The sequence below is a fragment of the Aethalodelphis obliquidens genome, unplaced genomic scaffold, assembly GCF_003676395.1.
Source record: "Aethalodelphis obliquidens isolate GAN/ISIS:26980383/991018 unplaced genomic scaffold, ASM367639v1 scaffold38, whole genome shotgun sequence".
NCBI lineage: Eukaryota > Metazoa > Chordata > Mammalia > Artiodactyla > Delphinidae > Aethalodelphis > Aethalodelphis obliquidens.
In genome coordinates, this window is record NW_020837982.1 from 14521203 (window position 1) to 14546271 (window position 25069).

At 45.7% G+C, this 25069-nt stretch overlaps 1 protein-coding gene across 2 annotated transcripts in view; it reads left to right on the forward strand.

Annotated features, from left to right (window-relative positions):
- The first annotated feature begins 5155 nt into the window (after positions 1-5155).
- Positions 5156-25069, forward strand: part of MYOCD (myocardin) — a 90887-nt gene continuing 70973 nt past the window's right edge. The window contains exon 1 of one of the 2 annotated variants that reach the window (XM_027130278.1): positions 5156-5507. In XM_027130278.1, coding sequence (XP_026986079.1) covers positions 5453-5507 — 55 coding nt within the window. In that variant the 5' untranslated portion in view covers positions 5156-5452. The remainder of the gene's footprint in view (positions 5508-25069) is intronic. The other variant, XM_027130279.1, reaches the window with a different exon arrangement.

A 25069-nucleotide genomic window follows, 5' to 3' on the forward strand; every position in this document is an offset into this window, starting at 1 on the left:
TGGCTCTAACTCTGAATTATCAAATCGGATTCCCTTTTCCTGGGCAGGAACTAGGATAGAGAAGTGAAAGAGAGAAGGGAAGGGTGAGAGGTATTGCTGGTAAGCAGGGGAAGAAGAAGGAGCTGCGACAGATACTTTCCACTGAAACTACTTTCTTTACATGTGTTTAACTTAAAGTCTTTGTTTAAATCAGGCAAAAGTCTTTTTATACTCACGTTCATGAAAGAAAACAGGCTATATGAATAGGGTGGGTCACACGAGTTCCATCTGAGATCTCATTACTAGTGTAACAATGACATTGGATTTCTGGTTTATTGGGAGTTTGTGGAGGCCCTGCCACCCTATTCTTGTCCCCTGGAGGTCCAGGATCACATCTGCTTTATCTTTATAACCCTTACAGTGCTAGAAGGAGGTCTGTGCTTTATAAACATTTCTGGAATGGAGACTGATAGCCTGAAATTGACAGGAAATTGACACTGAAATTGATAGGTGCAGGCTGTATTCCTGAAGTAGGTAATTGGTAGTCCAGATTTCACCCCTCCATCCCAGGATCTAGGTGGAGCTCCTTGGAGATTAGAGCACAAATTTCGTCACAGGGGTCGCCAAGCGGGACTGCATGAATCTCCCTGAGCTCGCACACATGTTCCACTGGCCCCAGAGATGGACTTACTGTGAAGGCAATGAAGCTGAAAATTAAGGGACTTGCACTGGTGCTATGGGTGCCCGGAGGAGCTGAGAATTCTCGAGAGTTCCAGGTGGGAAAAGGAAATCAGGATGTAACTAGGAGGCATTTCTGAGTTGCCATTTCCAGTCAGTTGACTTCAGGGTCCCACGAGAAAGAACTGAGTCTTCATACTCTAGTCAGTTGTCAATCAGAGGTGATACGCTACATTACCCACCACATTTCTAATTTAGCACTCATTTTTTATTTTTAAAAATTTTTTCCATTATGGTTAATCCCAGGATATTAATATAGTCCCTTGTACTATGCAGTAGGACCTTGTTGTTTATCCATCCTATATACACCAGTTTGCATCTGCTTAACCCCAGCCTCCCAATCCATCCCTCCCCCATCCCCTTTCCCCTTTAGTAACCATAAGTTTGTTTTCCATGTCTGTGAGTCTGTTTCTGTTTCATAGATATGTTTATTTGTGTCATGTTTTAGATTCCACACATAAGTGATATCATATGGTATTTGTCTTTCTCTTTCTGACTTACTTCACTTAGTATGATCATCTCTAGTTGCCATTTGTAGCTGCAAATGGCATTTATCATTCTTTTTTAGGGTTGAATAATATTCCATTGTATATATAGACCACATCTTCTTTATCCATTCATGTGTAGCTGGGAGGGGTGGGTGATGTGACAGATGACACTGCCATGATTAGATTCTGTTCTATGGTCAAAGTAAAGAGGTTTTGCAGGTATAATTAAGGTTCCTAATTAGTATGACTTTGAGTTAATCAAAAGGGAGTTTATCCTGGATGTGTCTGGCCTAATCAGGTGAGGCCTTTAAAGGAATCTTCCCTGAGAGTGAGATTCTCCTGCTGGCCTTGAAGAAGCAAGCCACGATGAGTTCTAGAGCTGCAAGGAACTGGATTCTACCAACAACCAGTGAGTTTAGAAAAGGATGCTGAGCCTCTGATGAGACCACAGCCCCAGCCAACACCTGGATTGCAGCCTGTGAGGTCCTGAGCAGTGGGCCAGCAGCGCCAGGCCCTGAATCCTGACCCATGGAAACTGGAGATAAGAAACGTGTGAGGGCTTCCCTGGTGGCGCGGTGGTTAAGAATCCACCTGCCAATGCAGGGGACACGGGTTTGAGCCCTGGTCCGGGAAGGTCCCACATGCCACAGAGCAACTAAGCCCGTGCGCCACAACTACTGAGGCTGCACTCTAGAGCCCACGAGCCACAACTACTGAAGCCCACAAGCCACAACTAGTGAAGGCTGCATGCCTAGAGCCCGTGCTCCGCAACAAGAGAAGCCACAGCAATGAGAAGCCCGCGCACCACAACAAAGAGTAGCCTCTGCTCGCCGCAACTAGAGAAAGCCCGCACGCAGCAACGAAGACCCAACGCAGCCAAAAATAAATAAGTAAGTAAATTGGAAAAAAAATAAACGTGTGGGCTGTTGCAAGCTGCTAGATCCGTGGTAAGTTCTGACTCAGCCTTAGGTACCTGAGGGCAAAGGAAAGGAAAGCCAAAACCAGGGAAAAGCATTTGGGATTACCTGGTATGATCAAGAATGGATGCAGAAGAGGGCAGGGTAAAGAGAAGGACCTAAAACACGCAGGAAGAATTGTTCTGGGTAATTATTATTCTTCCAGGTGCATTATTTTGTTTCAGTGCCCCAACACTTCTGGGAAGTGAGCATTTCTAGCTCCATTTTACATGAAGATGCCCAGCATCTCAGAAGACTTCAGTCACTTACTCGAGGTCACAGAGGTAGCTTAGATGCAAATGGAGAGCTTCCCAGCAGCTCATGTCTCTCCCTTACATCACATCGCATCCCAGGCTCACGCTAGGCCTCAGGGGGATAGCAAGGCCCCCGAGAAGTGCTGCCAATGTGGTCCAACTGCAGGACAGAGCCTGGGGGCCTGCCATTGCTGCGTTAGCCCGCTGCTCCCAAAGCACGGCAGCTTGGGACACATGTTTCCCTCGGGAACATCCTCTTTAAATTCCACCAAAAACTTTTTTTTTTTTTCACAAAAAATGCTTGCATAGAGGGGGGGAAGGATGAGCTTCTATATGAGCATATTTATATCCATAGATATTCCTCGCCATAGGGGGTATAAATCCCAGAGGGCTGATGTCAGCAGCTCCATGCTCCGATGGGAAACTTGAGGAAGGCTATGGTTACCAGCATTTCCCAAACTTACTCAGAAAAGAAACCCCACACACACACACGCACACGCACACACACACGCTCTCGGGCCTGCAGAGGGAAAACAGTCCACTCCTGTCCAACTCATCTGGGTCAGGCAGACCCTTATCCCGACTTCCACTGCAAGAATTCTCCGCCAAGTTGCCATGTATCGCTCCACAGCCCTCAGGATAATAATCTGTTTGGCTTTTTTTTTGTTGAATATGGCTCTGAATAGTGTTTTCTCTGCTCAGATAATTTAGCAATATTCCTTCTCCCACCGGTCTCCTCCCTGTCAAGGACCTCCCTGCCACAGGTATCTGAAAGCTGGCCAGGGTTCTTCCGGGCTCCTGGGCAGCTCTATTCCCAAACCTCCCTCCACTTGACCTCTTTTCATTGAAGATCACGAGCCTGGGGTTCAACTGAGGACAAGAACAGGCTGGTAGGAAAAGGGGTCACTCTGTGTCACAGATACCGTAATGCCCCTACCCCCTATGTTCACATCTTAAACCCCAGGAATCTGTACGTTACATCACATGGCAAAGAAGGGTTAAAGATGCAGGTGGAATGAAGGTTGATAATCAGCTGACCTTACAACGGCGTTTATCCAGGTGGGCCCCGTATAATCACAAGGTCCTTAAAATGAGGAGGGAGGCAGAGACGAAAGGGCCGGGCCATATCACGTGAGAAGAACTTGACCCATCATGCTGACTTTGAACGTGAAGAAGCCAGAGACAAAAAAACATGGGCGCCCTCTAGAAGCTGGAAAGGGCAAGGAAACTATTCTCCCCTAAATCTTCCACAAGGGAAAGTAGTCCTGATAATACCGTGATGTCAGCCTAGTGAGACCCACTTAGGACTTCTGACCTCCAGAACTGCAAGATAATAAAAATTCTTGTCGCTTGAAACCACTCAAGTTGTGACAATTTATTCCAGCGGAACTAGGAAAGAGATGCCTTGTGTATGAGTGTTTCATAATAACTGAGATACTCATGCACATCTTATCCTCCGTAAACGGCCTCTGGGGACAGGCCTCTATCCCCAAGAGGAACAAGGATGGGATTGCTCCGCCTTTCTGACATATCAGGAATTAAGTGGTCTAGTCCAGAAGACCTCATTTATACCAACGACTGGTCAGTTCCAAAGGGTGAACTCAAGGATCCGAGAATTGGGGCAAGGCCCAAACTCAGAGCATTAAAAGCTGTCCCAGGAGCTGTGGTCATATTAGGTCTTCATCTGTCACCCACGGATCTTTGAAGGGTTTAGCACTCTCAGACATAAGCAGGCGTGCATGCAGTAGATGACACTTCGACGCCCACGTGCATAGAAGGTTGCAAATAAATTCAACCCAACACTATGTGTGTATGTAGTTCCGTGTTATTTTCTGTGCTGCCAACGATTAAGCAAGCTTCTCGAGAGCATGTCTTTATTTTATTTACAGACGAGCCTATCACACCTGGCACATTCTGGATGCGCAATCACTTGGTGTTGGATTCGGGACTCTCTCGTGGGAAAAGTCTTTTAGCCTTTACCAGCTGAGCCCAAGCCCGGCTCGGACATCCCTCTGCTCCAGAGACCCTCCCTCCTTGAGTCCCACTCTACTGAGCGCCCCAAAAGGGCTTCCAACTCGTGTATCTCCCCCAGGAGAGAGAGCACTGTGTCCTGGCTGCACCTGCAGACAGCCTGAGTCAGGTTTGTCCAAAAAGAGCGTATCCCAGAAAAATGAAAGGCGTTTCGTTTTCTCCGTGGACGTGTATCCAGGTTTGATACGGGAACTGCGACATGTATGCTCCGTCTCTGCCTGCGCAAACGGAGAGAGAATGTGCTCACCCTGGTGCGTTGGAAGCCTCGGTTATTTGCCAGGGGTCCAGCCTGCTTGCCAAGCTCGGTGCGCCCCGGGTGCGCGGGCGCTCAAGTCCCCTCCCGGGGTGGGCCACGCCCGCCGCCCGCCTGCCAGGCTGCAGGGATGGAGGCCCCCTCTCCCCCGGGGTCCCCACCCTCCCACCTGGCCCGCCCACCTGCGCGCCTGACGCTACGCGGTGCCCCTCCCCTCCCCGCCGCTCTCGGCTCCCGGCTCCGCCCCCCGCGCGCGCCCTCCGCATCCCTGCCGCCCGCCCCCGCGCCGCCCGCAGCCAAGAGTTCAGACCGGCTCCCGGGACTCCTCCGGCTGCTCCGCGTCCCGGGCCCCGCTTGCCACTCCTGATTGGCTGAGCTCCTGTCAGTAGTAAAAGAGGATCAGATAGCAAACTGGGGACCTTCATAAAGGCGTGGTGGGGATGCTCGAGGAGCGCGGGCAGCCTATGACATCAGCCGCGCACGCCTGGGATGCCGCGGCGCCCCGCCAGACCCCGAGGAGGCGCAGGGTCCCGCCAGCTGAGAGTGGCGTAGCCCCGCGCGGCGAGGCCGCCACTTTTCTGGGGACTCTGGTTTCGGTCACTGGCTGCCACTGTACTCCTACCCGGGGGAGCTCGCGGAGAGTTGGATGAATTCTGGGTTGTTAACTGCGGTCAACTGGGCTCCCGGGAGCCCGTACCTGGTGGAAGTCAGGGGCCATCTGGCCAAGGGACCAGCGGCTCGCTGAGACTCAACATGACACTCCTGGGGTCTGAGCACTCATTGCTGATTAGGAGCAAGTTCAGATCAGGTAGGGCTAAGGCACTTGGCATTCCTTCTTCAACTTTTCCTCTTCTGCACGTCTCAACTCCACACTGCTTTCCAATAAATGTTTCAAAGCCAGCGCCTTGGCTACTTCAACTCTGTTCCCCAGAAGCACATTTGGCAAGTGAAGAATTGTATGTGCCTTGGGGGGCCTTTAATGTCTTCTGTTGTAAATGCTTTGAGTCATAGAGTGTGGTTTTTGTTTGTGAAAAGGCCAGTCCTTTTACTTTTGTCTCTCTGTTTGCGAGTAGAAATTCTGGAGGGGTCCATCCAACAGGAATAACCTTGAAAGTGAGCAAATAGGGGATTTCAAGTTGGAGAGCTGCACAGTATCAGTCAGAATTGCTGAGACAATGAACCTGATGCTGTTCTATTAGATACAGGAGTCACTTCAAATGGAGCTAATCCAAACAAATGTATTTCCCAAAAAAAGTCACTTGGGGGAAGTAAAAATAGCAAATTTGGAGCACACCAAGTATTTAAAATGACATCACTGTAGGAAAAAAAGAAGTCCAGTGCCACAAATATTTTTTCCCAAACCATCTGATGTTTATAAATGGAGACTTTTCCCCCAAATTTCTGTGTTAGTGGCGATAGAGGAACTTCTCAGAGGACGCTGAGTGAAGGTGAGTGGAGAGGAGACGGGCCTTTAACTGCCTCACACATAGGGTGGTAACTCGCCCCTGGAAGGTGTTGATGTGTGTGGGTCTCCACACTGAGACGGGGAGACTTCTTTGGTTCTTTGTCAATAGCTCTGTGTAGGATATCGGTTTTATAAAAGTGGTAACAAACTGCTCAGTAAACGGTACAACTTCCGCTTAGAAGATGGGTTACTTTATATAAACTGTGATGTGAACATTTCCCATAACAGGTGTTAGAAGGATGCTGGCATAGTTTGCTAAGTTTTCCATAGCCCTTCTAAGTGGGACCACGCACGCAGCATTTCACTTGGACGGATGTTACCAAAAAATGAGAAGAGTGGATCCTGGAAAGTAGGGTCCTCTGGGACTTGCTTAGATGCTCCTGGCTTTTAGATGTCTTGTGGGGTCCACTGGAGATTTTCTATGGCTCTGTACTGTCAAAGCGAGATGAAACCTTGAGAACGGAGGCAGCTACAAGACTCAGTGCCCCGAAGATCCGGGGCCGGTCTGTCAGGGACTAGGTTCTGCAGTGGATTAATCCATCCTTTCCTTTCCGTGGTGAGGTGAGGCGGTTGGTCTGTTAATCCACTAGAGACATGGCCACTGCTTTGCAATTTGGTCAAAACCGCAGGGCAACACTGCCACCTTTCTGAAGAAGAGAGGATGTGGATTTGTTTTGCAAGAAGCTACGCTCATTTCAAAGGCACCCTTGCCAGTTTCCTGCAGGGGCAGGGGAGGAGCTGGTTTGTCTCTAGATGGACTTGGTGATGTACTTGATAGTAGAATTGCGAAACAGACTTACCAAACGAATGCTTCCTTCAGCTGCAGTGCAGAGGCAAGGAAGACAGTGCTCCTAATTCCTGCTTTGGTGGGTCCGTGGAGTCCTGGTGTCTCCCAGGTGGACCCTGCAGACCTAGACTCTGCAGCTTCCGAGAATTCCAATGGCAGCCTCACTTTGGTTTTTTTTTTAAACTGGGACAGGCTTCTGTGTCACAGAAAGGATTGCTTTGGGAAGACATGCTATGCTATCGAAGCAGACATAGGCAGGCTTAATCCTCTACCTTTGATAAACAGGGAAACGGGGTCTGGAAATGGACAAAGTGGTTTGGTCCTCTGAATGCAAGGGGTTGATAATCTCCTAAAAGATAGAGAAGAAGACAAGTTGAATGTAAAACTAAGTAAATGTAGTGTTGAGGACGGGGATTATTCTTCCTGGAGATAATTACACCCTAGCTGCGGGAGCACAGAAGTCTGGCTGGCAGCATGCGAACAAGAGGGCCTCTTCCTAAGAGTCCTCGATTTATTTTATGGCTAACAATGAATAAAGAAGGCCTCTTCTCTGTTTTGATTTCTCTCTCTCTCTCTCTCTCTTTCTCTCTTGTTTTCTTTTTTTCCTCTTCTTTTGGTTCACAAACTACTCAAAATGTGAACTCATAAAACTCTATCTCAGGGCTAATGTTTGCTTTGACAGTGGGTTCTGGTGTATTTCATTTAAAAAGTTTCAAACAAAAAATACAGGAAACGAAATTGATCATACCAAGGGGCCTGTGTGTAGGGCTGGTTTGTAAGGGAACAGGTAACTGTTTTGACTCTGAAACTGACATGTATGGTAACAGCTTGCAACTGACTTTCTATAAGCTGTATTCCAGTGACCTTGTTATTAACTGCCAAGCGCTGCTACTGGAGCAATAAACATGAAAGTTTACATGGGCCAACCTGTTTAGTGATATAAACTCATCTTACTGGAGAGGCCGCAGGGTTTCACAATTGAATGTGCAGGTCTAGTGCCAAACTCTGGGTTTTCAGCAGGTACTTCTCCTTATCGGCTGTATAACCTCGAACCTTAGCTAAATTACGTAACTTTATCTGCCTCAGTTTGCTTCGTTTGAATGATGAGAATGATTATAGGATCTTTGTGATGATTAAATGTGATACTACAAGTAGAGCATTTAGAAAAATGCCTGGCACTTAGTAAGCTCTCAAAAAATATTGTTCTATTATTTAAATTCTTAGGCAGGGTGGTCCTGGGTTTGTCACTTCTTCTCTCTGAGTCTTGGTTACTTCGTCTGTAAATGTCAGGGTTGGACTAGGTGATTTCTCAGACCCTTTAGAAACATTTTATGGTTCTCTGAAAATGCAAAGATTGGGAATAAGCAAAATTGTGATTGGGCTGTGTGCCAGTTGGGCATAAATCAGAGGCAGTTTACTTAAATGCAGTCATTAGTGTTGCTTTTAAACTAACCACATTTTTATTGTTTTTCATCTTTTCACTGTTGTTATGTCAGTATCTGTAATCAGTATCACTGTCAGTAATTTTCCTCAATACCATAATCCTTGTGTCAGTAAGACACAAGGACCCATACGTGTGTACACACACACACACACACACACACCATGCACAAAGGATCAAAAGGAGAGAGAGAGGTCCATTAGTAGGTTTCCCTTCTAAAGAACTATGGTGTTTCTTTTGCTTTTTTCTCTTTTTCTCTTCTCCCCAAACAGCTCATACAAAGGGAGACTCTGCTTCCTGCCATGACCTTACCTCCATCCCCCGAAAATTTAGGGCTGTCAGATTTCGCAAATAAAAATACAGGATGCCTAATTAAATTTGAATTTCAGATAAACAATGAATAATTTTTTAGCTTATATTGGGAGCATACTTTCACCTGAACTAGGCACTTTGCATTTTCTGTGGCAACTAGGCTATAAAACTATATATATTTACCTAATTTAATTGACCTTTTCAGATCTCATTTTTGTCATCTACAAAACAGAGGATTTGACTGGTTCATCTCTGCAGTTGCTTCCAGCCCTAAGATTTGATATTTTCCCAAATGAACGTCCCTGAGTACTTCTGTAAACTTTTGAAGACTATAAACTTCATAGAAGTGTTACTATGACATTTTTTAACTGTTGTATCCTCAGGAACGGGACATAGAGTAGATGCTCAATAAATTTTTCTCGCGTGGATGAATGAATAATTCACACCTGCCATCTTTATAATTAATCCATTATTCTAAGATAGATTATTCTAAGACAATCGTTTCAATTGCTTCACGTGTTCAGTCTTCTTTTCTAAATTTCCTTGACGACTTTTGGGTGTGACGTTTACTGGAGCACAAATATCTATTCCCAAATTCCATTTTGCTATTGAAATGACCAGTAGAATATTGGTATATATTCTAATATTAAAACAAAGGTGAATTTTGAATTAAAATTATTTCAGTGATATAAAAATTTACTACTTGTTTACTTAATGTGCTATCAGAATATCTCTCATTTGCCCACGGTTACAACATTTTTCTGTAACCACAAAGGCAGAGCCTACTATATGCCAGGTGCTGTGACAGATACCGGGAATTCAAAAATGAGTAAGATTTTATCCCTGCACTCAGAGCTAACTCTAAGCTAATAAACGTAAAATATACAGGATAATCCCCCTATTTTAAAAGGTCAGTTGATCAGCAGCCTTAATTCCCCTGTAACAAAATACCATAGACTGGGTAGCAAAACAACAGAAACCTATTTTCTCACAGTTCTGGGGGCTGGAAGTCCAAGTTCAGGGTACCATCACGGAAAGGTTCTGGTGAGAGCTCTCTTCCTGGCTTGCCGACGGCCACCTTCTCGCTGTGTCCTCACATGGCACGGAGAAAGAGAGACAGGCAGACAGCGAGCTCTCTGATCTCTTTTCACAAGGATACTAATCTCATCATGAAAGCTCCACCATCAGGACCTCATTTAAACCTAATCATTTCCAAAGGCCCCGCATTTCCAAATACTATGACATATGGGAGTTAGAGCTTCAACATGTGAAATCTGGTGTGTGGAGGACACATTTCAGTCCATAGGACCATGTAAGGTAACATATTCATTGGTTCCAGGGATTAGGATGTCGACATCTTCGAGGAGGGGACATTATTCTGCCTGTGACAGCAGCTTCCAATAAGGCATTCCTAACTGTAACCCCTCCACATGCCTCTCTCCTGCAGACTTTGTTCTGTAGCACTTTTCCTTTAATATAGATTATTCAGCCATAATACCTGTGTTTTCCCCAGGGAGGTCCACAGAAGACTAACTCCACAGTATGTTCAAGTTGTTCAGCAGGAAATTTAAAAAAGAGGGAAGCAAAATACAGTGAAAAATTAAATTGGATTTTTAATTGCAGGATTTCTGAAGCCCTTACTATTTCTCATGTCTATTATGAGCTTCTGAAAGGCAGGGATTCCGAGACATGCTTCACCTTTATTCACACAGCATCTCAGAGGACAAGTTTAGCTGGACAAACACATCGTGGAGAATTCTTTCTGGACAGAAAAACTCACGGTTTCCGACAGTGACTTCTCTCATGGGGTTAATCTCTGTGTCTAGGAAGCTGGCAAGCCCTCCGCACCCAGCCAGGTGCGCACTCTGTTGCTTTTCCTTCCTGGCTGCTTCCTCCCGTGCTGGGTCCCCCTTTCACTGCTCAAACCTCCGTTATTTATTGGCACCAGTGCCCCACCCCGGGAATATCCATCAGAGGATTATAACCCATGTCCCCAAGGAGCTCACAGGCAACCTGAAAGGTGCTGAAAAAATGCTATACGAGAGCTACGTATTCATTCATTCATTCAACAAACGTGCAGGAATATTTCTTCCATGTTTCCCTTGTAATGGAGACTGTGTTAGGAGCTGGGGGTTCGACTGGGAAGCAGAAAAGACCCATCCCATGTCCTCACGTGGAATGTTAGAGCTGACCCTCTAATACCCTGTGCGTGGTTCCTGCAAGCCTTCTAGAAGTCCACGTGAGAACACAGTTACCGGGATTTTAAAAGATGAGTGTGTTTTAAGTCCTAAATGGGACTTTTAAATCTTTTTTTAAAGCTAGTGGAACATTCAGGGGCCAGCCCATCTACTTCAGACCATTGCATTCACCTCATATACCAGATGGGCTCCCCCAGCATCTTAATTACTGTAGCAAGAGCCCCAAACTGCCCCCCTGCACCTAACCTGCCTTATTATTATTATCCATAGCTCCTAGCACTATGGAGGACACTAAACATTTTACTTGATCATTCAGTTATTTGTCCACCAGGGCAGGAATTTTTGTCTGTTCGTTTTCACTGCTTTATTCCCCCGGCACCTCGCACAGTGATTGGCATAGATAAGGCACCATTAACAATGCCTTGAATAGATGCATTTTATTTTCCCCCACAAAGACTATTCAGAAACAAAAGTGACCAGTCTATGTTTTTGTATAGATTTTAGGCATATTGAAGGAGTGGTGCTTAAGACTAGAACAAGAAAAGAATGAGTGAATATGAGTACAAAATTCAGAAAAGTAGTTACCTCTGCAGTAGGAGAGGCAAGGGGAAGAGCTAGGCGTGGAGCCTGAGCAGGAGAAAGGTTATTGGTGGTGGTCGTAGGTTGAGCAGTGGTGACATGCACATTGATTATTCAGCAAATGAATTAAATAATGTTCATTCACGGGCCGATGATGACAGTGTGACTTGGACCAGGGATGATGATGAATCCAATTATGTGTATCTGGGGTCATTGAAAAAAATTGAAAACGTAAGTTTTTTAAGACCATAAAGAGTGGCATTCATCTTTTATCTGCTACAGTATATGACAGACACAGTAAGAGTTTGTCAAATAGGACTGAACCAAATTGAATGGATTCTGATCTAACTGGGTTGAATTGGAGAACAACAGAAGTGCCTGGCAGAAGCAGAAGTGCTCAACCCAGCAATTTGAGGATTTTACATACCTCAAAGAAGCCAGACCTGAATAGGAGATGTTGGAACATGAAGGGGTCTTTCATCTTTATTTCCATCTTACTAGCACGATCTCACTGGTCCTCTAGCAGATGGTGACGAGCTTTTTTTTTTTTTTAATTAAATTTATTTTATTTTTTATTTTATTTTTGGCTGTGTTGGGTCTCCGTTGCTGCGCGCGGGCTTTCTCTAGTTGTGGTGAGCGTGGGCTACTCTTCGTTGCGGCGCGCGGGCTTCTTATTGCTGTGGCTTCTCTTATTGTGGAGCACGGGCTCTAGGCGCACGGGCTCAGTAGTTGCGGCTCGCGGGCTCTAGAGCACAGGCTCAGTAATTGTGGCGCACGGGCTTAGTTGCTCTGCAGTATGTGGGATCTTCCCGAACCAGGGCCCGAACCCGTGTCCCCTGCATTGGCAGGTGGATTCGTAACCACTGCGCCACCAGGGAAGGCCATGACGAGCTATCTTGAATCTCTGCCCAGATCAGGAAAGGGAAGCTGGCAGGTGTATTTCCCAGGTATCAGTCTTTCCAGTCTCATGCCCGCTCTCCTGTGGGCAGACCTGTAGGGGGAGCCCATCACGCCCACTCTCTGACTCCATGATCTTGGGAAAGTCAATGCTGCTCGCTGGGCATCTGTTTCCATTGTGGTAAAATGATCCCTGCTATTTGTGAGGGAAAGAGTTTTGTAGAATTATCGAGGCTTTCTTCTGCAGAAAGACGTCTCCATTCCCCACGTGGGAAGGGACTCCTTGACCTGGTGGCAAGAATCGCACAAGAGAGAAGCATGGAGTAGTGGTTTTGATAGACGTAAATAGGATTTTAAAAAATAACCACCCATTAGCCAAATGATAGTTTTTTGCAGCCTTATGATTTTAATATTTAGTTTTTTCAACTTTATTAAGCAGACAGTGTTTGTTTAAGTCAGTAATTTGCACTAATTTCTATTCTGATATCATCTAGAACAGCTGGTAAGTCAAGCTTTACCTAACTACATTTGCATTATCATTCTTAGAGGAAAATACAAGGGTCTCCAAATTTTTTACAATGTCATTTATTCCCAGAAATTCGGAATAAATAAGGCTGATTCCTGACTTTCATTTTTTACAGAGCACAGCAAAGTGCCCTCAGAAACCACTGAAGGAAGAATAATTTCATTCTTTTCTCCTGTTGGTTGAAGGAAGATAAATTCTCCTGTTTCTCCATAGATACCACTAGAGTAGTTCTCTCACGTTTCAATTACACCAGTTGACGTTTGCTGTATTCAGCCACCTTAGATCATTAGAGAAAGCAGTAGAATTCTAGCAGTAGAAGCAGTGGATTAAGCCACCGTAATATTGTAAAATACATTTATTGGGTTCCCCCGTGTAGGACCTTAACTTGGTATGCGCAGCAATGATCAGCAAATACACAGACTCTCATGTCTTGCCTAACATCTCAGTTTGAACTGCCACTCAAACAAGTTATCCATCCTTCAATCTGCATCTCTTTCGCCTTGGACTCTTAAGTAGTGCAAAGTCATCAGTTCTTTCTCATAAAATATAGTCCAGTAGCCCCCAGGAATATCCCTGTTTCACAGATAATGACTGGAAAATACCCCATAAGCTGTTTTGACGTTCCTACTTCCGGGAAACACTCTCCTTTCAGGAAGTCATTCGACTCTGTTGTCCTCATGACTGATTGGGCTGGTTTCTTGGTCTGAGGGAAAGTTCCACACGGGACATTCCGATACTCAAGCTCCAGACAGGGCTGTGGGGCTTCAAAACAGGCCAACTCCAAGAAAATGCTATTCAACATTCATTGAACAATCATTTCCTCAGTACTTCAAATGTCTTTACTATTTTGTGTTCCCTTCCTGCCCTTGTGCAGATGCGTAAAGAACTTGACAAAGCTGTGGTCAGAGCGTACGCCTAAGTTAAACTCAGCCTTTTTAGCAGTCCACGATATCATAAGCAGTTGTCCAAACTGCTCCGTAGTAGCATAATTCTTGTTTTAAAGACTGTATCCTATTCCACCAAGTGAGTACATAATAATTCCACTTGTAGTGGAATGTTAAGCCAGTTATACTTTTTATGTTCTAAATAACACTACTATGGAAATCTTCATGCACATAGATTCTCTCTTCCTCTGGATTGTTTTACAGGATACTCATCCTTTAGAGGAAATAATCCAAGTGTGGGAATCATGGATAGGAATCTTTATGATCCGCTAGGGTAGCTTGTATTTCTGGAGCACTTAACAATGCCCCAAGCTTAACCTTAGTCCCTTTTCCACACGGCAGTGAATATTTGACCCTGTGATAGAACTAACTCAGAGTCATCTTGGATACTTATCCAATGCGGACTGCCGTTCAGTGAGCTTTTCACACCTTTTCAGTCAAGAATGAAAAGGAAAAGGAGCCACAAGTACCTGATACCTTTGGAAACCTTTGGCTCCCTCTGTGTGATCTGCTGTTTGGGGACCAAATGTGACCGTATTACCAAATATGATTGATGCTTCGTCAAAGGAGAAGAGAACAGGACCAAGAGTTACTGGGAACCTGTTATCTATGACATTTTCAGTATCTCATTTAATCCTTACAGAAAATGCTATGAGACAGGTATGCTTATTCCGTTTTATAGATGAGGAAACTGAGGCTCAAGATGTCAAACAACTTAGTCGGAGTAACATAACTGGTAAATGGCAGAGACGAGGTCTGATCCCATCTGTGCCATGATGACCATCTCTGTCACAAGCTAAACCTCGCTTCTCCCACCCTCCCCCTCCACCGCCCATCCCACACACACACACTTGGCCCAGTGGATTTAATTCTACATTCCAGTGGAGTTCTGGACTACAACTTCAGGTTTATACCCAATTGCCATTATTGTCCGTGATTTTCTAAATAGCGATTTACTAAGCTACTTGCCCTAACAGAGACTTGCCCTAAGACAGACTTGCCCTAAGACACTAAACACGTAAGAAATATCAAATAACAGAGAGTCCAGTGGCGGTTGCCAGGGGCTGGGAGGTGGGGGAAATAGGGAGAGGTTGGTAATAAAAGGGCACAAACTTTCAGTTATACAATAAATAAGTGACATGACATAAAATATTAGAAGACAGTTTTAAATTTAGCACCCTCCCCAAACACACACAGAAATGTCAGTAGATTCTAAATATCATGCTCATTTCTTGATCAAAAGGCAGTGAAAAAAAAAAAAGTTTTTGTATTTTTAAATTTTTTATACAATTTTTAAGTTACTTTCCATTTACAGTTACTACAAAATATTGGCTATATTCCTCATGTTGTGCAGTATATCCTTGAGCCTATTTTATACCCAGTAGTTTGTACCTCCACTCCTCCACCCCTTTATTGCCCCTCCCCCCTTCCCACTGGTAACCACGAGTTTGTTCTGTGAGTCTGCTTCTTTTTTGTTACATTCACTAGTTTGCTGTATTTTTTAGATTACACCTATCAGTGGTATCATACAGTATTTGTCTTTTTCTGACCGACTGACTTCATTTAGCACAATTCCCTCCAAGTCCATCTATGTTGCTGCAAATGGCACAATTTCATTCTTTTTTATGGCTGAGTAATATTCCATTGTATAAATAGACCACATCTTCTTTATCTATTCATCTTCATCCATCTGTTGATGGACACTCAGTTGCTTCTGTATCTTGGCAATTGTAAATAATGCTGCTGTGAACATTGGGGTGCACGTATCTTTTCAAATTTGTGGTTTTGCTTTTTTCAGATATATGCCTAGGAGAGAAACTGTTGGGTCATATGGTAGTTCTCTTTTTAGTTTTTTGAGGAACCTCCATACTGTTTTCCACAGTGGCTGCACTGACTTACCTTCCCACCAACAGGGTACAAGTGTTCCCTTTAAAAAAAAAAATACTTTGATAGCTGAAATATTTTAAGCTCAGCAAGTTAGGGATCAGAACACACTACAAATATACCAAAAGCATTCAAGCATAGAACAAAGTCTAGAAGGATCCATTCTCAGTGATTATCTCTGGGTGGTGAGAAAATGAGTAATTTTTAATTTTTCTTATCTTCTTTCTTATATTCCTATATCCCTTATTTTGATGATCTATTCAGTGTCTCCTGTATCTTCTATAGTAAGCAGGAATAACTTTGGTAATACGTGAATTAGCAGCGGACATTGCTTGCGTATTCAGTTTTAAGCCATGCAGTCGTAGGAGATGAAAGATTCCTTAACTGAGGAGCCGCTGAAACAGGTTGGCTGAACACCTAGGAGGTTTAAGTTGTTACAAACTCCCACCAATCTGAGAGCACATTCACGTTCAGACTACAACTGAGAAAACTTGGTCCGCAGCTGAGACTGAACATTGGCACCCCCTCCGATTAATCTGTGTTGGAAAATTCTAATGTGTATGTCGTGATACAAGCCCTACAGTCTCACTGACCTGGGCTCAGATCCTGGCTCCACCTTTCCTGGTCGTATGAACTTGAGCATATCCTTCAAGCTCTCCACTCTTCCGTCTGTGAAGGTGGGAACAAAATTGCCTGCCCTGTGGAAATTTTGTGAGGCTTCAGTGAAATGACAAAAAAGGTATCGGACCTAGTGCAGGGATGTACTTGTGTACTCCGTCAATGGTAATGGTTTTATCCACGGATTAATATTCATGATTATATCATTATTTATAGCAATATGCTATAGGAGGTTAATCTGCAATATTTAAAATTACTTCAATATTATTACAAAATATCATATTGTTTCTAAATTTACAGCCATCTTGTGGTTACCTCGTGAGATTTGCTGCTACTTCTCGTTTCTTTTTACATTTGAGAGTGTTGCAGATACTCATGATCATTATAGGATTTACACTGTATTCTATAAAGTGATTTATGTACGTACTATCACTTATTCCTTCCCTTTCAAAGAAAATTTTGAGAAAGGCATTATTATCATTTTCATCCTCCAGACGGGTAGTCGTCCAGCTCAGGTCCTTATGTGTTTCCGACAAGAGCCCCAGGCCTTGTCTGGGACCTTGCAAGGTTACCAGTTGGCTGTAAGGATTAGCGTGGCTCATGGCTGTTCTTCGGGCTCCACTGAGAGCCCAAATCCTACACCCTTGTAATCGAAAATATTGTTCTGTCTAAAACTGAAACCAAGGCGAAGAGCTCTCTCCAGAGGGAACAGTGTTGGAGGATCAGACAGCACTCTGCTAAATTATAATACCTTTTATTTTTATGGTGCATTAAACTCGCAGGTTGATACGCTTATATTTTCATAACAACTCTGTGCGATTACAAAACTGATCGTGCCGATGAGATTGAGAGTCTGGGACATTAAGAAATCTGCCCAAAGGGCTTCCCTGGTGGCGCAGTGGTTGAGAGTCCACCTGCCGATGCAGGGGACACGGGTTCGTGCCCCGGTCCGGGAAGCTCCCACATGCCGCGGAGCAGCTGGGCCCGTGAGCCATGGCCGCTGAGCCTGCGCGTCTGGAGCCTGTGCTCCGCGACGGGAGAGGCCACAGCAGTGAGAGGCCCCAGCAGTGAGAGGCCCGCGTACCGCAAAAAAAAAAAAAAAAAGAAAAAAGAAATCTGCCCAAGGTTACTCATTAGATTTAGAATCAGAGTTCTGGGCTCCCAGAACCAAGTTCTCAGTGTGATCCTTTGAGGAACATGCAGCCTGGGAAGACATCGATGGTGCAAAGATGGGCCGATGCCTGGCTTTTTCAAGGCCAGTGGCTCTCAGCAAAATAAATGGTCGCTCTGCTTAGAGCGTTCTTCGCACGTAGTAGCCATCTGCCCTGGCTTCAAGGTTCAAAGGGCTAGATTAGAGAGAGAGGTGAAATTCAGCAAGGATACAGTATTATCTGGGAGAGGAGAACAGAATAGGCATAGAAATGGCAAAGCAGCCTTTGGCTTTAGTAGAATACCAGTCTCTGCAGAAGGTTCTGGTCTTAGCACATAGACTAGATCCCAGCGCTATGGAATGTCCCAGAGACAGAAAATGTTCTTAAATGTTATGTTTGGTTGTTTCAAAACCTTGTAAAAACAGTAGAGCCAAGATTATTTTCTAACGCTTAAAAAAAATTTTAATATACCTACATTTACTATTTTCTCAAACTTTAAAGGTACAGTATATGTGTACATATATATATACTCACACTATTATGTGTTATATATATTTATATCAATCACTATTATATATATCATAATTATATAATGGTGTGAGTATATAATATACACATATGTCTATTGTATATTATGTATATACTATACACTACATATGACGAGTCAAAGATCGATATTCTTTGTAGTGTTATACAGGCTACAGAAAAATTGAAGGAAAAACTCAAAATGCTCAACAAAGGGAGAATGTTTGAAGACACTGAAATGTAATATAACGTGCATGTTATATATGGTACTTTCAAAGAATAGCTAATGAAATGGAAATATGTTTTATAACCAGAAGAGGCAATATGTGCTTTCAATGCTAGCACAGTATACCACACGCTTCACTTAGGATCTCAAAAGAACTTCAGTCTCTATTCCAGGACTACAGCGACGTGGAATGAAAAATTTCCCCTTAATTTGGAGAGAATTCCTTTTCCTTGCCCTCGTAAAGCACACCCTTGGTTCCAAGTTCTAATACCAGTTCTCATCCAGGTATTCCCTGGACGCCTACGTTCACCTCTCGAATGTTTGTGTAGTCATTTATCCCAGCTCACGGAGTCTTAGTTTGATCACGGCAGTGACCCTGTGAAATGGGTCTAATGATACCTTCCTTAGAGGGATGGGAAAATGAGGTTCAGAAAGGGTTCGTGACCCACTGAAATTCACATGCAGAAACATGGCAGAGCAGGGCTGAACCTGGATCTTGTGACCCCTCCCAATGAATGGTGGACCCTGGGAGGTGAAAATCAGAGTCCCTTTCCTCCAGGACCACCCCCCCACCCCAGCACTAGCTTTCAAGGAAAGCAGGTCAAACAGCAGGTTCTGGTCCCCCAGGCCCCTCCTGCCCCCCCCTGCCCCGCCCCGGGTGGCACGCTGTCCATTTAATTCACTCATGGCTCTAGGCCATGGAACACATAAACAAGTGGGGAAAGCCTCCGGAGGAATCTTGATGCCCACATGGAACCATTTGTCTTCTGAAATGATTGTTTGAAATTGTTTATGTCAGTTGCCGAGTTTCTGTTGCAGGCTTCAGGGACCTATTTGTGATGGAGGAAAAAATTTCCCTGCAGCCGAGTGGTCAGGGCTCAGCGGGCAGTTCTGGTGACAGCATGGCCTGACGCCAGCTGGTCCTCCCCACACGGGGATGGCTCTGGGGAGATGCACTGCAGTCCCAGTAGAGCACCCCAAGAATGATTGGGTGCTCACTGTTTGCTGGGTACTGCTTTCAGTGCCTCACATGTACGAACTGAATCCACACAACAGTCCTGTGGGGTGGTACCTTGGGTCCCCCTCCGTCCCCCCACATTCACCGATGGAGAAATTGGAGAACCCAGCCCCGAAGGGCATTTCATAGGACTCCACGACTAGTAAATGGAAAAGCTAGGACTTGAACATATGCACCCCTGGCTTCAGAGCCTACGTCTGCAACTCCTACGCTGTACTGCTTCTCACAGGCATCTAGGCTGGCCGGAGCTGGCTTTCTCATCCTGTCCTCCCCGAGAGCAGGCAAATTGCACCTTCTGTCCCCTTAGTGACATCGTCAGCCCCACGGCACATCCACTCAAGGCCTGCGTTCCTCCTGCCTATAGTGTCTTGAGATGTTGTAACATAAAAGCCCTCAGCTCACAAACCTGGCAGCTGGCTGCGTGAGAGAGAATTCCTTTTGAGGCATGAATTAGTCTTCTTCAAATGTTTTGACAAACTGAGAGTGTGGTGCTTAGGGAAAGGATCGCTTCGCACTGTTTGTGTGAACAGACATCCTTCTCAAACTTGAGACTGTGTGTGAGGCTTGATCATTGAAATAACTGCGTGGTCATTCTGAGCTGGTGCTCTTTGGATGTGAATATTCCCCTGGTTTTTATCCAACACGTGCCCAGTGGTGGAAGCTGGCCTGGATTCGTGTGTCTCAATCTCCTCAAAGGAAGCAGAGTCGGGACATCTCGTGAGATCAAGAAAGAACAGTGGTGCCTGGTCCCAGCCTCTTCCCTGCATGTCTGCTCATCTGTGAAGACGACTAACTCCAGTCCGGCAGCCCAGGCTCCCCTTCTCCATCAGACCACAAAGGGCACATCAGTCACCTGATCGTCATTTTCTCTGCCTCTTCTCTTGATGCCCCCAGCAATGGACGGGTACCCAGTCAGCTTCTGTCCTTCTTGTTCACCGTGACCACGTGGCTGCACACAGGGCAACGCTTGGTCAAGGGAACAGTTATTCTTGGTACCTGGACTCTGAAGGCAAGGAGCAGGGTGTGCTCAGATGTCAGCAGGACACACAAAAATAATCCCTGGCTTTCAGCCTTGTTTGGGGAACACGGCCAGGCTTGGGGCAGGAACAGTGTAGACAACATGGCCTAAAAGGCCACATTCTCTCAGTTCTCATCCCCCCGTCTCCTCTGTACTAGGCGGGTTGATGCCCGTGTACCGTCAGACCCACGAGTGACGCAGCCTGCTCCTGGGAAGGGGGTCTGTCCCAGAGTCGGAAAATGCCGGGGAAAGGAAAGAATTCTGTGAGTGGGCCACCTGTTGGGCAAGGAGAGAGCAGTTATTTCTACAGTCTGTGTCCGACAACATCAGCTTCCAGCTCTGAGCATCCCTGAAACTTCCAGTGGTGGTCCTGCTTGTTACTTGCCAGGAGATCCTCCATTGCCCTGCGCCTGACGGTGTCCTTGAAGGCAATGACGTCGAAGTCGGGGGTCGTACGTGAAGGTTGATCCAAACTCAGGGTGGAGCTCAACAAAAAGAAGTTCAAGGCCAAAATTTTGTACAGATACGACTGCCCCTTCTGAGGGGAGAGCTTTCAGCCGACTATGGCTCTGTCGTGTCCAGGGCTTGTGGTCTTTACCTGGCATCGGCTAGAGAGGACGCCACATTAACAGCCATCCAGGATGCTTCCCGTGACATGCTTAACTTGGCCGCCTGGGTCTGCCAGCATCGTGCTCTGGGGTGTATGTTTTCCCACCTCTACAGACCCTAGATCTGCACCCCTAGGAGTTTTGACTAGTGGACCAGGATTTTAAAATAGATCTCAAAGCTTTGCTTGCTTGTGCTGGTAGCTTTCCACCACCACCGGCAGCCCCCGTTCAATACTAATCGGTAGGGAGCTTCTTGGTTTGCAACCGGTAGAGAATTAAATCTTGAACAAGCTTAAACAAAGAAAGAGCACTTACTGTAAGCATCCCGGGCTGTCTCATGGAACTCGGCAACAGGAATGTGGTTGATACTTGGAGGAGAATGAGCTGGAATTGGGGATTGGAATACCTTCAGGCCACTCTCCCTGGCTCTCCCCATCCCTGTTGGCCAGCTTCACCATTTTCCCAGTTCATGTGGTTGAAAACGGCCACTCCCAACAGCTCCCAAGTAGACAGCTCTCGCCCAGTCCAATTTCCAAACTTCCTAGGGAAAAGCCCAATCTGGCTGGGGGGATGCCCATCCTTGGGGGAAAACTGAGATCAGGAAGAGAGGCCATCCTGTGGGAACATCTTAGCTACACAAAACCGACCTCCAGGGGCTTCCCTGGTGGCGCAGTGGTTGAGAGTCCGCCTGCCAATGCAGGGGACACGGGTTCGTGACCCGGTCCGGGAAGATCCCACATGCCGCGGAGCGGCTGGGCCCGTGAGCCATGGCCGCTGAGCCTGCGTGTCCGGAGCCTGGGCTCCGCAACGGGAGAGGCCACAGCAGTGAGAGGCCAGCGTAACGCAAAAACAAAAAACAAACAAAAAAACCACCTCCATAGCAGATCAGAAAGACATTTCCTTGTAAGTTCAGTGGAAAACCGTTCAGAAGAGAATGAAAGGCAGGTATGACTTGCTTCTTATTTTCTCTTTTATTCCTCACTCTGCCAGGGACTTTATTGTCAATATCTCCCCCTTTCTCATCAGGGGAGCCAAGTCTTTGGGAAATGGAAACTACCCATGCGTGCGCACGGATGCACACACACAAAATGGGCTGTAGTTGAGTAGAACTGAAAGGAAGCAAATTAAGTGCCATGGGCTTAACAACTCCATTTATTTATTTGCCTAAGTTTCCTGGGAGAAAAGACCAGAAAAGCCTCTCTAATTCCCAAACGATGTGAAGCGTCCCTTTCATAATGTACCCACAGTTGTGATTATTTGTTTAACGTCTTTTGCCTCCTAGGCTGTAAAATTTTCACAGGCAGAGTCAGTGACCGCTTTATTTGCAGCTGGATCTTTAAATGTCTAAAACGGTATCTAGATATTTAGTAAGAGATCAATAACTATTGAAAGAATGAAATGAAGGATGAATGATGTTAACGCACTCACCTTACTGCCAAGTTCCCAGATGAAAGCATGGCCTCAAAGCTCCTGATAGCCCTACCAATTTTGCTACCAATAATTATAGTAACAGTGCTGTAGTTTTTTGTTTGTTTGTTTGTTTGCGGTACGCGGGGCTCTCACTGTTGCAGCCTCTCCCGTTGCGGAGCACAGGCTCCAGACACGCAGGCTCAGCGGCCATGGCTCACGGGCCCAGCCGCTCCGCGTCATGCGGAATCCTCCCGGACCGGGGCACGAACCCGTGTACCCTGCATCGGCAGGCGGACTCTCAACCACTGCGCCACCAGGGAAGCCCAGTGCTTTAGTTTTTGTGGTTTTATCTCTTCTTTGCCAAAGTCTGATGAAAGAAATTGTCATGTAAATTTGATTCACCTGTTTCTGACTCTTTCTCTCCATCTTTAATTTATTATCAAGACATAGTGATTCTTCTTTTCCACTTGTTTCTCAAATCTTCCCTCTCCTCTCCATTCTCACCATGTCCAAGTGACCTTTCTTGCTTTACTCACGGAGCCTGGTAAGAGTCTTCACACCAGCCCCATCTCCGCCATTCATGTTAACATGAGATTAGTTATCCTAAAATCTCAATGTTACCATATAACTCTGCTGCTCAAAATGTGCCAGTACTGGACTTCCCAGGTGGCGCAGTGGTTAAGAATCCACCTGCCAGTGCAGGGGACGCAGGTTCAATCCCTGGTCCGGGAAGACCCCACGTGCCTCGGGGCAACTAAGCCCGTGACCCACAACTACTGAGCCTGAGCTCTAGAGCCTGCGAGCCACAACTACTGAGCCCGCGTGCCGCAACTACTGAAGCCGTGCACCTAGAGCCCGTGCTCCACAACAAGGGAAGCCACCGCAATGAGAAGCCCACGCACGGCAATGAAGAGTAGCCCCCGCTCGCCGCAACTAGAGAAAGCCTGCGCGCAGCAGTGAAGACCCAACGCAGCCAAAAATAAATAAATTAATTTTTTTAAAAAAGTGCCAGTACTGCCGTCTTTCTACAGGATAAAGTCTGAACACTTCAGCGTAGGTTTCAAGGCCCTCTTTCCATGAATTCCCACTTCCTTTTCCAGTATTATCTCTTACCGCCCCACGATAGGAGTCCCTCTCCTTGAAAAGTTGGTGTTCTGGGGCACACTACATATCTGGTGAGGGCCCAATGCAGCATTATAATGTGAGGTCCTTTGTTCAAAATGATCACAATTTCAGGTGGTGACAGCACAGCGTTAAACTAAGCACAGGGCCCTTCTGAGCGTGGGATGCTCATGGCACAGGTCATATATGCTCATGAAGCTGGCTCTGGCCAGGAGGTACCATATGGATTCCACATTCCAATTTTTAGGCATGCTTTTCCCTTGATCAAGAATTCCCTTTATCACCCATCTTTCCTATAAGAGTCTCCCTTGCAAATGTAAAGGTTCCATTCTTTTATCCTCGGTACCCTTCTGTGAATACGTATTCTTTAATCATGTGTTGCCTGACACTTTATTTATCTAACTCATGTGTGGGCATCTTCTCTTCTTCATTAGATTATTCATGCCTTAAATTACTGTGTATCATCCTCAATGTCTGGAGATGCCTCAGCCAGTAGCAAGGGACTGTTAAATACTTTTTGAGAGACTGAATTGGTAGCTTCATGGGGGTCATCGTAAAAATTCTGGGGCCTTTGTAAAAATAATAGCTGTTTTGGGTCACATCTGCCTCTGGAGGTTCACTTTAAGACCCTGCATTTCACATCTGACTTCTTGGAACCCTCGATGGTATACTGCTCTGCTATCTTGCACTCTTTTTCCTGCACTTCGAATATAATGCTAAGAACTATTACAAGATGTGTCATCATCTCATGGGGAGAACTCCTGAGATTAAGAAACATCTCAGAGGCTTGAATTTGGAGACATGCACAGAAAGACCCTGGTCAAAGATGAAACCAAAGGTCATGAAATGTTAACGCTCTTAGTAGGAAGCCGAGGCCTGCAGAGGTGACGTATGTGTGACCGAGGTCACACAGCTGTTTCATGGGAGCAGCAGGACCTGGTCCCCTGAACTCTCGTGTGACTTGCAGGGGACATCCGCTGTTGTATTCCAGCAGGCAGAGCTGCGGGTGATCTTCTAACCAGTACTCATAAGTACTTTGCCTGCGTGCAAATGAGAAATTCACCGTAGATGCAGGTTATTATTTTTTTTTAATACAATTCACTTCGGTTTTCTGTGAGATTCTGGACTTTGGCATCTGTCTTCCAATATTCAGATGATAAAAAGGATTCACATTTAGACAGAGGGCATATTGTATATGCAGGACATGAAACAACGTATAGAGCAATGAGGATACAAGCAGTGTTACCGGTCTGACGGAATGATTGCTCTTGTGGTTGCCAAGGGATGCTGGCTGCTAGGCAGGGTACAGAGGATTCTACCAGGAGACAAGAGCGCATTGTAATAAGGTGCTAAAGAAGCAGTGAGAGCCCACCACCAGCTGCTGATGGGAGAGGCTTCCCTCTGCTGCTGTTGCTAAGGAACCTTGGCGTGGTCCTCTGAATCGGAAGCTTTACCGCCTCTCGCGAGGCTTTACTCCCCCGCAAGGAGGGTTCAAAGGACCAAGTTGGGCTGGAGGAACAGGGTTCTCTTGATGCAATGGCGGCGCCGTTATCCGCCCCTCAGACCCTCGTTCCTGAGTAAAAATCACTCCATCTGTTCCTAAGCAATGTCTCCTTGGAGGTTTGAGATTTTTTAGATCGA